The following is a 13270-nucleotide window of genomic DNA, read 5'->3' as shown; positions in this document are numbered from 1 at the left end:
CTCTGAGGAGTCCAGCGCTTCCCAAGGGTGCTCTGAAGACCCCAGGATGCTCCAAAGGCACCAGGATGTTCTGAGGGCACTTGGAATGATCTGAGAGTCCCAGGGTACTCAGAGGAGTCTGGGATGCTCCAAAGGCCCCAGGGATGCTCCAAAGACCCCGAGGATGCATGATGTCTTTGGAGGGCCCCAGGGATGCTCCCAGAGGGACGACGCTCTGAGCCCCTGGAATGCTCCAAGGCCCCCAGGATGCTCCAAGAGCCTTGGATGCTCCGAGTTCCTAGCATGTTCCAAGACCCCAGGATGCTCCAAGGGATTGGGATGCTCTGAGGACCCCAGGATGCTCCAGGAGCACCAAGATGCTTCAAGGGCCCAGGATGCTCTGAGCTTCTGGGATGCTCCAAGGGTTGGAATGCTCTAAGGACTGGGACACTCCAAGGACCCCGGTATGCTCCAAGGGCTGGGACGCTCCAAAGCCCCCTGGGATGCTCCAAGCCTCTAGGATGTTCCAACCCCCAGGGTGCTCCACAGGCCTAGATGCTCTGAGAACAGGGATGCTCCTAGGGCTCTGGGATGCTCCACGGGACGGGATGCTCTGAGGGCTGAGATGCTCCAAGGCTCCTGGGATGCTCCTAGGCCAGAATGCTCCAAAGTCCTCTGGGATGCTTCAGTTCCCTGGGATGCTCCTAAGACCCCTGGGATGCTCCTAAGACCCCTGGGATACCCCTAAGACCCCTCGGATGCTCCACAGGCCAGGATGCTCTGAGGGCTGGGATGCTCCAAGGGCTGGGATGCTCCAAGGCCCCTGGGATGCTCCAAGAGCCAGGATGCTCCAACCCCTGGGATGCTCCACAGGCCGGGATGCTCCAAGGGCTGAAAAGATGTAAGGACTGGGATGCTCCAAAGGCCCTCGAGATGCTCCAAGGGTCTAAAAGCCTCTGGGATGCTCCAAGGGTTGGGATGGTCCAAAGGCCCCCAGGATGCTCCAAGGGTCCAAAGACCCCCTGGGATGCTCCAGGGACTGGGATGCTCCAGGGGTCCAAAGGCCCCCCTGGTATGCTCCGTGGGCTGGAATGCTCCAAAGCCCCAGGGATGCTCCAATGGCCAGGATGCTCCAAACCTCCTGGGATGCTCCAACCCCCCCTGGGATGCTCCAAACCCCCCTGGGATGCTCCAATCCCCCCTGGGATGCTCCAAATCCCCCTGGAATGCTCCAACCCCCCCCCCCGGGATACTCCAAACCCCCCTGGAATGCTCCAACCCCCCCTGGGATGCTCCAACCCCCCCCCGATGCCGCATCCCCCGCGGGCTCCGGGGCGCAAGGAGGATGCGAGGGGTGGGGGTGGGGGTATGACCTCCCCCAGGAAAAAAAAACCCGAGTGTCAGCGATGCTCCCTCCCCGCCGGTGCCCCCGCCCCCCCTTTCCGTGCCGCTCCTTCCTCCCCCTTCCCCCCCCCCCCCTCCGCTCTCGCGACAGCTCCGCGCAGAAAATGGCCCCGCGGCCGCCGCTCCGCTGATGCGCTCCGGGCACCGGTACGGGGGGACGGGGGGGGACCGGCGGGGGGACCGCGACCCGCGGGGGGAGCCAGCTCTGGGGGGGCCAGCCGGGGCTACTAGCCACGGAGAGCACTAGCCACGGGGGGGTACAGCTGGAGGGGGGGGATGCTGCCCAGGGGGGGCTACTAGCCACAGAAAGCACTAGCCATGGGTGTGCTGCCCATGGGGGGCTACTGGCCACAGAAAGCACTAGCCATGGGGGTGTAACTCTGGGGGGGTGTTACCAAAGGGGGGCTACTAGCCACAGAAAGCACTAGCCGTGAGGGTGTACCCCTGGGAGGCTACTAGCCACGGAAAGCACTAGCCATGGGTGTGCTACCCATGGGGGGCTACTAGCCATAGAAAGCACTAGCCAAGGGTGTATAACCCTGCGGGGATGCTACCAAGGAGGTGGCTACTAGCAACAGAAAGCACTAGCCATGGGGGTGTAACCCTGGGGGTGTGTTACCAAAGGAGGGCTACTACTAGCCACGGGGGTGTACAGCTGGGGGGGAGATGCTACCCAGGGGGGGCTACTAGCCAGAGAAAGCACTAGCCAGGGGGGTGTAACCCTGGGGGGATGCTGCCAAGGAGGGGGCTACTAGCCAGAGGAAGCACTAGCCATGGGTGTGCTGCCCGTGGGGGGCTACTAGCCACAGAAAGCACTAGCCAAGGGTGTATAACCGGGGGGGGGGGTGCTACCAAGGAGGGCTGCTAGCCGCAGAAAGCACTAGCCATGAGGGTGTAACCCTGGGAGGGGGGGGGGGGGTGTTACCAAGGGGGAGCTACTAGCCATCAAAAGTGCTAGCTATGGGGGTGTAACCCTGGGGGGATGCTGCCAAGGAGGGCTACTAGCCACAGAAAGCACTAGCCATGGGGGTGTAACCCGGGGGGGATGCTAACAAGGAGGGGGCTACTAGCCACAGAAAGCACTAGCCATGGGGGTGTAACCCTGGGGGGATGCTGCCAAGGAGAGGCTACTAGCCACAGAAAGCACTAGCCAAGGGTGTATAACCCTGGGGGGATGCTACCAAGGAGGGCTACTAGCCACAGAAAGCACTAGCCAAGGGTGCGTAACCCTGGGGGGTGCTGCTAGTCACAGAACCAGTAGCCATGGGTGTGCTCTCCATGAGGGGCTACTAGCCACAAAACTTACTAGCCATGTCTATGCTCCCCACGGCGGGGGCAGCTTTATCCGAGTTCAGGGGAGGAAGGTCCATCCTCCCCAGGTGGCTCCTGAAAGAGAAGAAGTTTTATTCTGGCTGATGGATCCTTGTGGATCTGCTGGTGAAGGTGGCCACCAGCGTGGTGTGGGGACGTGGGGCAGCACGGCTTGTCCCCAGTCACACGTCACCTGGGTCACCGTTGGCTTGGAGGAAGCCGAGGGGGTGGCAGAGAGCCTGGAGGCTCTGAGGAGAAGGCCAAAAGAAGAGATGTTCCCCGAGGAACTTCTGAAGGTTCTCAGCTGAGCTGTTCCCGTGGCATAAGGCTCTCACCCTCTTGGATGCCCACACTTCCACCAGGTTCATGGTGAACTCCGTGGGGCTCTCCAGGTAGATTTTCCAAGTTAGAAAGTGGGGAGCCTGCCTTCGGAGCGAGGTGGAGGAGGAGAGCGTTGAGGCAGCAGCTTTGCTCCACCCCAAGTTGGGATGAAGGCACCCAAGTTGCAGTGAGCATCGCTGACCTGGGGATGCTGGGAACATCCTTCCCTGCCTCTGGCAGAATTCCCTGTGCCATCTGAAGGCAACAGGAGGATTTATAACGTGTATTTTAGTTTACGATGTGCATTTGAACGCCGGGACCGGTGGCCGGAGCGTGTGCCGGGGGGGGGGACCGGCCGTGCCGACAGGCGCGGGGTGACTGTCACCGCCTGGGCGTCCTCCTTCCGCGCCGCTCGGCGCTGAGCGATCACATGAGCCCTCTTGTTCGGAGCCTTTGTCTCTCATCTCCCGACGCTGAGAAGCTGTGTTTTTGGAAGCCTCTGCACCCTTTGGTCCTACACTGCTCCGAAATGCTCAAATCAGGTTATTTGTCCCATTTATCCTCCTGGGAGGGGGGGGGTGTAAAAGTCTTCTGGGCTTGGAGATGCGTTTAAACCCTCTGGTTCGTTTGATTTGTATTAATTATTAACTGAATGAGCACTGGAGGCAGCTCTGGGTGACCAAACCCTCCTGCTCCTCCTTGGTTCTGTCGCTCCCCCACGAGGATTTTTCCGCCTTTCCCGCCGGGGCTGCAGCGAGAGGGTTTGGTGCCGGCGGGTGTGCGTGGAGACTGAACCTGTGACCTGCAAAAAGCAACACTGAATCTGTGATGGCTCCAGGATTTGGGTTTCCAGGGCAGGATTTGCGTCAGTGCTGCGGGAGCCACATCTCCAGTGGGATCCGTGGAGGTGGGGACGGTGGCAGCAGCACCGAGGCTGGAGCATCACGCGTGGGGTTGCAGGAGAAAGGGTCTCGGAGAGTGAAAAGGGGGCAGTGGCAGCAAAAGGAGCCGCCGGCGCCGCAAAAAACAGGGTCAGGGCTGAGCAGCTTTGCTCTGGTGGGACGTTGGTGGGGCAGAACGCTGGGTGCACATAGAATCATAGGATAGTTTGGGTTGGAAGAGACCTTAAAGATCATCCAGTTCCAACCCCCCTGCCATGGGCAGGGGCATCCCACTGGATCAGACTGCCCAAGGCCCATCCAACCTGGCCTTGAACACCTCCAGGGATGGGGCAGCCACAACTTCCCTGGGCAACCTGGGCCAGGGCCTCACCGCTCTCATAATGAAGAAAATCTTCCTTATATCCAGCCTAAATCTGCCCCTCTCCAGTTTATCCCCATTCCCCCTCGAATTATCCCCACAAGGCTTTATGAACAGCCCCTCTCCAGCTTTCCTGTAGTCCCTTCAGATACTGGAAAGTCACCATAAATCTCCTCGGAGCCTTCTCTTCTCCAGGCTGAACAACCCCAACTCTCTCAGCCTGTCCTCGTAGGGAAGGTGCTCCAGCCCTCGGATCATCTTTGTAGCCTCCTCTGGACCCATTCCAACAGCTTCGTACCCTTCTTATGTTGAGGATTCCAGAACTGGACACAGGACTCCAGGTGGGGTCTCACAAGAGAGAAATAGAGGGGCAGAATCCCCTCCCTCCCTGCTGGCCACGCTGCTTTTTGAAAACGTCCATCCATCCTATCGGCAGCACCGCTCCTGCCCCTTTGCATGGGCTCAGGAGGCATTTTCCCAGCTTTTCCAGAGAAAGCTTGGTGCAGGTGAGCTCCTCGTAGCGTTTACACAGCAGGCTGATCAGCTCCATCTTGAAGATGGACTCCAAAAAGTTGTCGGCATTGTTCTCGTGGAGGATGAAGAAATCATCCTGCCTGGTGCTGGGGGAGCAACCCCAGTGACAGGGGCAGGACAAGGGGGAATGGCCTCAAGTTGCATCGGGGTAGGTTCAGATTGGACATCAGGAAAATTTTCTTCCCAGAAAGGCTTCTCAGGCCCTGGCAGAGGCTCCCAGGGAGGTGGTGGAGTCCCCATCCCTGGAGAGATCTAAAAGATGGGCAAATGAAGTCCTCAGGGGTCTGGTTTAGTAGTAGACAAGGACGATTGGGCCTGATGATCTCAAAGGTCTTTTCCAGCCTAGGGATTCTGTGATTGCATCCAAAGGCACTGCCAGGTTTGATCTTGAAACTCCTGTCCTGGGAGCCGAAAGCCACAGTGGTACCGAGGGAGAATTGCCTGATTTCTTGCCTGTGCCCCCATTAAGCTCCTGGTGCAGCAGGCGTGGGCGTCCTGCTCCCGTCAGACACCGTTGGTCCACAGGGGACTGTCAGCAGGTCTGGGGACAGGCGGTGGCCGGGAGGATTGAGCTGGAGTCAGCATTTCCAGCAGGGGAGCCAGCTTTTTATCAGGGAGTGCAGGGATAGGACGAGGGGGAATGGTTTCCAGAGGGGAGATTGAGATGAGACCTTAGGGAGAAATGTTTTGCTGTGAGGGTGGGGAGGCCCTGGCCCAGGTCGCCCAGAGCAGTGGTGGCTGCCCCATCCCTGGAGGGGTTCCAGGCCAGGTTGGATGGGGCTTGGAGCCCCTGATCCAGTGGGAGGTGTCCCTGCCCATGGCAGGGGGTGGGACTGGATGGGCTTTGAGGACCCTTCCAACCCAAACCATTCCATGATTACCACCCTAGACCCCACCAGACCCCCCCAACTTCTCTGACCTAAGGGAAGTTCATTGCAGTCTCAGGGACTCCCACTACCAGGAGATGCTCCAGCAGAGCAAAGCTCCAACGTGTCAGGGAAGCCACCCTAACGGATGCTGCACAAGGGGCTGAGCATGAAGACACAGCCCTGCCTTCACCCTTGTCATGCTTTCTCCCTCCAAAGAAGATTCCAAGAACTGTTTTCCCTGCAAAATCTGCATTTTCGCCTCCTCATAAAACAAAGCTCCAGCAAAACTGCTTTTCTGGGGCGTTTGTGCCGCTTTGGGCAGATGAAGCAAACCAACCCATCCAGCCAGGGTTGAATTTCCCCTCTCGGGACCCGATCAGCCCCTGGCCCTGCCCCAAGCCCCCTGCTCCGTGGCCAATCCGCCTTCCAGCTGGTCCACCCTCGGAGCAGGTTGCATCCTGCAGCGTCGGCAGAAGCCGCTGAGCTGAGAAAACCACAACAGCAAAAAGCAATGCAACCCCCAAACAAAGCCGCGAGGCTGGGGGCAGCTGGAGGAATAATCCCTCCTGGATTTCGGGATTTGCCTCCCCCTCCCCGATTTATTGCCGGCTGGGATGCAGTCCCAGTTCCGCTGGTTGCTGCAGTAACAGCTGCTGAGTCCCCGCTTTGCCCGGCTAAAGCCCCACTGCGTGCGGCCAGGCTGAAACAGAAAAGCTGGGAAGATGCATCTTGAGCAGATGCTAACGGGCAGGTCCAGCAAAGGCAGGAGGGATGGGATGGATCAGAGAGCGCAGGGATAGGATGAGGGGGAATGTTTTGAAGCTGAAAGAGATGAGATTGAGATGAAATCTTAGGAAGAAATGTTTTCCTTTGAAGGTGAGGAGGCCCTGGCCCAGGCTGCCCAGAGCAGTGGTGGCTGCCCCATCCCTGGAGGGGTTCCAGGCCAGGTTGGATGGGGCTTGGAGCCCCTGATCCAGTGGGAGGTGTCCCTGTCCATGGCAGGGGGTGGAACTGGATGGGCTTTGAGGTTCCTTCCAACCCAAACCATTCTATAATGCAGGTGCATCTCATTGCACCCAGCAAAACTGATCTCCAGGAATGTTCACTTCGGATATCACTGAGGTCTTGGGGAAAAATTAACTCTCTCATCAGTGCTGATGAGCACGGTGCTGCCACTCTGCAGCCCAGCACTGATATTATCACCACCACCACCACTATCATCACTATCATCATCATCATCACCATCATCATCATCATCTTTCCCTTTCAACTTTCACCCTAAGACACTGCTGAGAAATCTTCTAAAGTGAGAAACTAATTGGATGCCTTTTGCTGGGAATTAGTGAGCTTTTGCTCATCAAAGCCTCTCAATGAGGCTTCATGAGCCAGTTTAATTTTGGGGACCATCTGATGGAGCTTGTGTGAAGGAACAAGCCCATCAGCCGGGCATCAGGCCCTGCTGCCACCACTCCCGGTCATGCAATGGGATCTACTGCTCCTCTTGGCTGGAAAACCCTTTGAATCTGAGTGGGGGCAGTCGAGAGGAGCATCCAACAGGACCTCCAGCACAGCCAGGAGCGAGAGAGACTAGAGCAGCTCCTGCTTCAGCTGCGTCACCTTGGCAGGGCGGTGGATCCTGTGGTTTTGGGTGGGATTTTGGACTAGACATGTTGTGGGAGTCTGGCGATGCGTGCCAAGCAGCAGCAGGAGGTGAACCTTCCAGGCGCTCTGTGTAGATGGGGTAGGAGATGGAGAAAGGGATGGCAACAGCTCCAGCTTCAAAGCCCAGTGGCTGCTCCCCATGGATGGTCATGCACAAAGCCCCCCGGGGTGCACATCCACCCTGCAGAGATGCTGAGTAGAGATCTGCATCCTGCATCTGCTGGGAAGCCCATGTGGAGCTGGGATCTCCTCCCGGCTTGGTTCTAGAGGTCCACAGCCAGGAGAGCTGGTCACACAGCCTTGGGGCACCAAGGAGGAGGCAGTCAACATCACTCCATGCCAGCATTTAACCTCTCGCCCTTGTGCTTGGTGTAGCGTCACTGGGAGAAGACGCAGTCGGCAACACGTGCTTCATCCCATGCCCACCACTGGCCAGGCCATGAAGACCGAGAAGGACGAGGCTGTGCCCACCTTTTCCCTGGGGGGTAGATACACCGGAGAGGGGCCAGGTGAGTCTCAGGTTGCACCAGGGAAGGTTCAGATTGGACATTAGGAATGATTTCTTCACTTGAAAGGGTTCTCAGGCACAGAATGGCTGCCCAGGGAGGTGGTGGAGTCACCAGCCCTGGAAGGGCTTAAAGGATGGGCAGGTGAGGAGCTCAGGGATCTGATTTAATAGTGGACAGGGACAGATGAACTCTATGATCTCAAAGGTCTTTCCCAACCAAACAGTTCTATGATTCCATTGTGCCACATGTGTTGGCGAGAGGAGTCAGGGCAGGACGGGGAGAAGCTTTTGCACTTCTTCATTTGAGGCCCCTTTGGCCAAGTTCCACCCCAGAGTGTTGGCTGGGAGCACCCTGAGAGCATGGACAGGTGTGCGTATGGCATCACCCAGCCTGTTGGAGATGCCAGTGGGCTTTGCCTCCATACCAGCAGCTTTTATCAGACCTTCCTGCCTCCAACCACCCTGAAGGCTTCTGCCTGCTGGTTTAACCAGCAGGTCCAAGGAGGGGATTCTGCCCCCTATTTTGCTCTCCTGAGACCTCGCCTGGAGCCCTGCATCCAGTTCTGGATTCCTCAGCGTAGGAAGGAGACAGATCTGTTCGATTGAGTCCAGAGGAGAACACAGAGATGATCCAAGGGCTGGAGCACCTCCTGTCCAAGGACAGGCTGAGAGAGTTGGGAGTGTTCAGCCTGGAGAAGAGAAGGTTGCGGGGAGACCTTAGAGCAGCTTCCAGCACTGGAAAGGGCTCCAGGAAAGCTGGAGAGGGGCTCTGGATCAAGGAGTGCAGGGGTAGGGTGAGGGGGAATGGCTTTAATCTAAAAGAGGGGAGATTGAGATGAGATCTTGGGAAGAAACATTTTGCTGTGAGGGTGGTGAGACCCTGGCCCAGGTTGCCCAGAGCAGTGGTGGCTGCCCCATCCCTGGAGGGGTTCCAGGCCAGGTTGGATGGGGCTTGGAGCCCCTGATCCAGTGGGAGGTGTCCCTGCCCATGGCAGGGGGTGGGACTGGATGGGCTTTGAGGACCCTTCCAACCCAAACCATTTCATGATTAATTACCACGGCAGACACCCCCAGCTTCCTGAGCCCGTTTGTGCAGAGTAGGAAGGAGGGTGGAGAGGGACCTGGTTTGGGCAGGGGCTGAGCTTGTTGCTCCCTAACAGCCTTTTCCCCTCAGGCTGCAGCGAAGCAGCTCTGCCTGTCGGTCCGATGCCGGTGACGGGGAGCGGAGGAACCCCAGCCCAGGACCTGCGGCCTCTGAAGCGCAGACCGGTCCCAGGTGAGCTGAGCCCCAGCTTTGCCCCAGGGAGGTGACAGTGACGCCTGGGTCAGGGACAAGACCAACGGATCTGTCTCCTTCCAGGGAAGCACTACCAGTGCTCAAGCTATGGTTGCAAACTGGCCTTCCCCAGCATGCAGGAGCTGATGGACCACCTGAAGGTCCACTACAGACCCACGCAGTCCCTCGAGGGTAAGGCCACGGCACTCTGAATCCATCTTTTTTGGCTGGGAGTTGGCAAAGCAGGCCTTGAAGCTGAGGCTTCATCATCCAGGAGATGCTGCACGACAGGGGCCGGGCATGGGGAGAGCATGGGAGGTGCTGGAGAACCCCCAGCCTTAGGGGTGCAGCCCAACCACGCTGTTGCTGACTCAATCCCACTTTCTTGTTCAGGCAAAACCTTCCAGTGCCCAACGCTGGGATGCACGGAGACCTTCCCCAGCATGCAGGACCTCATGGCCCACATGAAGGTGCACTACAAGCCAAACCGGTACTTCAAGTGAGTCCCACTGGTCCCCATCCGTTGCCTTCTCTCTGCGGACACCTCCCTTGGAGCATCCTTAGAGCAGCTTCCAGGACTGAAAGGGGCTGCAGGAAAGCTGGGGAGGGGCTCTGGATCAGGGATTGTAGGGACAGGACAAGGGGAAACAGTTTTCAGCTGCAAGAGGAGAGATTGAGGTGAGATCTTAGGAAGAAATGTTTTGCTGTGAGGGTGGGGAGGCCCTGGCCCAGGTTGCCCAGAGCAGTGGGGGCTGCCCCATCCCTGGAGGGGTTCAAGGCCAGATTGGATGGGGCTTTGAGGTTGGAACAGGATGGGCTTTGAGGTCCCTTCCAACTGTTCCATGATTCTACGATCCCAACTAGGGGCATCCAGCAGCTCCCAAACAGCCCCAAGCACAGGGGTTCCCACCTTGCAGACCCCCCCATCGCGGCAGCAAACCTCAGGGCTGGGAAGAAGGGATGCAGAGGGGACTGACACCGCCTCCCTGGCCCTGCAGGTGTGAAAACTGCATGCTGCGCTTCCGGACACATCGTTCCCTCTTCAAGCACCTGCACGTCTGCTCTGACAGTGCCAGCAGCCCCGCGCCACCCCCCAAAGCCGACAAGCCTGTCCTGCCTGCTACCTCTGCCCTGGAGAAGGAGCCCCCGGCCAAGCCAACCGAAGGGCTCCCCAAACTCCTGAGCGTTATCCAACCCCTGGAGAAAGAAGCCATCGTCCCCGGCGTGGACACTACCCCAGCGGCCCCCGCCGCGCTCCCCACCAGCCTCCCTGAGCTGCCCGGCTCGCTGGAGGCGCTGCCGCTGGTCTCGCCGGCCCCTCACCCTTTCCCATTGCTGGAGCCCAACCTTTTCGGGCCGTCGTCCTTGACTCGGTTCTCAGGGCCACCCCCGTCCTCGGTGCCGGGCCCGTTCCTGCCCTACATGCCCCCTTCGCCCTACAGTTTGCCCCAGCCCCCAGCGCAGCATCGCCTCCGGCCCTACCTGCCGGGCCACGGCCCCCCCGTCTCCAACGCTGTCTGGAGGAAAAGCCAAGGTGAGCACGTGGGGCTGTTTGGGCAAACCTTCTTCTGCTCCCGCCTTGACCAGCAGCTCCTGGAGAAGGATCCACAATCGGCCAGCCGAGGATCCCCCTCCTCCCAGCTTGTGGAGGAGACCCTCTTGGCCCCCCCAGCCCCATCCCACCTCTGCGCCCCCCCCGGCCCCCATCCCACTTGAGGGATGCTCGATTGGAGAAAATGCAACTAACCGCCAGCAAACAAGACTCACTCCAAATTTTCCCAGCCCTGCTGCTCCCCAGCAAGCTGGGGGTGCGAGGCGGGGGCCAGGCCAAGCCTGCCCCCCCCATTTTCCCCTTCCCAAGGGAGGGGAAGACCTAATGCTTGTCTTGCCCCTCGATTCCCTCCACAGGTATGAGTGTCAGCCCACTCCTCCCATGCTTTGGCTCAGGAGTGACTCCAGGTTAGTTTGGCACCTACTGGTTGGCGGCAACTGGGAGGGGTGGGGGGCGGTGGGGGGGGGCACAGGGGATGGGAGAGACCCTCTGGGGCACCACGATGCTCCACAGAGAGCAGAGGGGGAGGGCAGGCTCCCACGTTTTCAGGAGCCGTGTGGAGAGGGGATGCCACCCAGGTAGGCTTGGAGATGGGGGGGCTGCTGGCTGTGCCCCCCCAGGAACTGCAGAGCCTGGTTCCTGCAGTGCCCACGGAGCAGGAGAAGGAGCTGCAGCAGCTCTGTGGCCTCAAGCCCTCTTGGTTTGGGCTGGAAACCGCTGCCCTTTGCTCCATGCGGTGCACAGAGGCAATGGGGAAAGGGAGCTCGGAGCCAGAAGGGAACAGCCTCGTTCCCTCCTCCCACGTCTGGGGTTTCTCCTGTGGGGAGGGAAATTCTGTGGGGCTCAGAGCATGGGGGCTTCTGCCCCTGTAGCACCGACTGATCCGAGCCCCGTGGCACCGAGTGCGATGTGGCCTTTCAGTACCTGAAGGAGCTACAACAGAGCTGGGGAGGGACTTTTTACAAGAGCGTGGAGCGATGAGGGGAATGCCTTTAAATTGGAAAGGGGAAGATTTAGTCTGGATGTAAGGAGCAATTTCTTCACCATGAGGGTGGGGAGGCCCTGGCCCAGGTTGCCCAGAGCAGTGGTGGCTGCCCCATCCCTGGAGGGGTTCAAGGCCAGGTTGGATGGGGCTTGGAGCCCCTGATCCAGTGGGAGGTGTCCCTGCCCATGGCAGGGGGTGGGACTGGATGGGCTTTGAGGTCCCTTCCAACCCAAACCATTCTATGATGCAGCGAGCAGCCGGGGCCGCCTGCCCTGCGGCGAGGGGCGAGCGCTGTGCCTCCCTCCTCGCCTGTCCTTGCAGGGCACTCCTCCACCAGCCGCATCGTGTGGGAGCACACGCGGGGCCGCTACACCTGCACCCAGTGCCCCTACTCCACCGCCTCGCGGGAGGAGATGACCCTGCACATCGAGGACCACCGCAAGAACCCACCACCACCCGCGCGCTTGGACGCAGAGATGGGTACGGCCCCGGGGGGGCAGCGGGAGGGACTCCGACTGCCGGGGTGCTCGACCTGTCGCACACAGACGTGTACCCCACTGTCCTGGAGCAGGGTGACCGGCTGCTGGGGTGGGCAGGGGTCCAGTTCCTGGCTCCTCAACCTCCAGCATTGCCTTGGGGGGATCCGTGTACCCTCGCTGTGTCCCCTCAGCTTCGTGCAGGAGCCAGGGTGCGAGGGGCTCAGCTGCAGTGCTGACAGCTCTCTTCCCTCTCCTTCCAGATTTTGGGATGGGGCTCGCCTCCTTCCACTCCAAGCTGACGCCAGAGATGGAGAATTCCCTCTACTCCCAGCTCTGATGGCTCCCATGGGACTGCTCCTGCGCATCACCGACCCTTGCTGCGAGCTGGGCAGGGGACACCGCGCGGCTCCGTGTGCCCACGCTGGGACAGGGACCCCCATCCGGATACTGGGAGCATCCCCCATCCCAGGGTAGCAAACTGGGGGCTGTTTGGTTGGATTTTTCCTCTCCCCTGTTTTTTTTTCACAAACTCTAAACCCCTGGAACCTCCCGTCTCCCTTCCCTAAAGGTTTCAGCGCTTCAGCTCCAGGGGCTCAGGGGTGGCCCGGTAGGTTGCTCAGGCAATAGTGGACTTCTCTGGAATGAGGTCTCAACGTAATTAATGGGAATTGTATGACATAATAAATGGGAATTGTACAGGAATGGCAGCCAGGAGAGGCTCTGTTGGTTCCCACAGCGGCTGGGGGTGATGGGGGGGCAGTGCCACCCCGAAGGATGCCCCAAACCAAAGAAGGGGCAGAAGAGGGGGGCAGGAGTGCATTCCCCTGGGCAGGTTTGGGAAAAATGAAAGTTTGGGAAAGGGAAGGGATGCTTCCTGTCCTCCCACCACCACCAGCCCCATCAACACATCCCAAACCATGAAGGGCTCCTGAGAAGCAGAGTTGAAGCCTCTGCCAGCTGCATCCCAGCACCCAAACTGGGCACCCGAAGCAGGGCAGCCCCTGTCTCCAGCATCCAACCACCCCCCAAAACAGCCAGAGGTGCCGGGAGGCCACTGACACCAGGCAGCAAGTGGAGATGAGGGCCCTGCTCCACCCCAACAGCCCCTCTGGCTGCACCCCCATGGGAGC

The 13270-nt window shown here is 59.5% G+C and overlaps 1 protein-coding gene across 3 annotated transcripts; it reads left to right on the top strand.

Annotated features, from left to right (window-relative positions):
- Positions 1-1440: 1440 nt before the first annotated feature.
- ZNF414 (zinc finger protein 414) lies at positions 1441-12840 on the top strand. 3 transcript variants are annotated; one of them, XM_054050498.1, is made up of 9 exons: positions 1441-1530; positions 7716-7849; positions 9023-9124; positions 9209-9316; positions 9518-9623; positions 10123-10658; positions 11033-11083; positions 11983-12141; positions 12401-12840. In XM_054050498.1, exons 1-9 carry the CDS (start codon positions 1514-1516, stop codon positions 12475-12477), a joined length of 1290 nt encoding a protein of 429 aa, XP_053906473.1. In that variant the 5' UTR covers positions 1441-1513; the 3' UTR covers positions 12478-12840. The 3 variants fall into 3 exon arrangements, with proteins under 3 accessions (XP_053906473.1, XP_053906475.1, XP_053906474.1); XM_054050499.1 differs by lacking the exon at positions 1441-1530 and adding an exon at positions 2425-3557; XM_054050500.1 differs by lacking the exon at positions 7716-7849 and having other exon boundaries at positions 1495-1530.
- Positions 12841-13270: the final 430 nt, after the last annotated feature.

Source organism: Cuculus canorus, chromosome 27, assembly GCF_017976375.1.
Source record: "Cuculus canorus isolate bCucCan1 chromosome 27, bCucCan1.pri, whole genome shotgun sequence".
In the NCBI taxonomy this organism is placed as follows: Eukaryota; Metazoa; Chordata; class Aves; order Cuculiformes; family Cuculidae; genus Cuculus; species Cuculus canorus.
The sequence above is the reverse complement of the archived record's forward strand: the minus strand, read 5'-3'. Positions and strand labels throughout refer to the sequence as shown.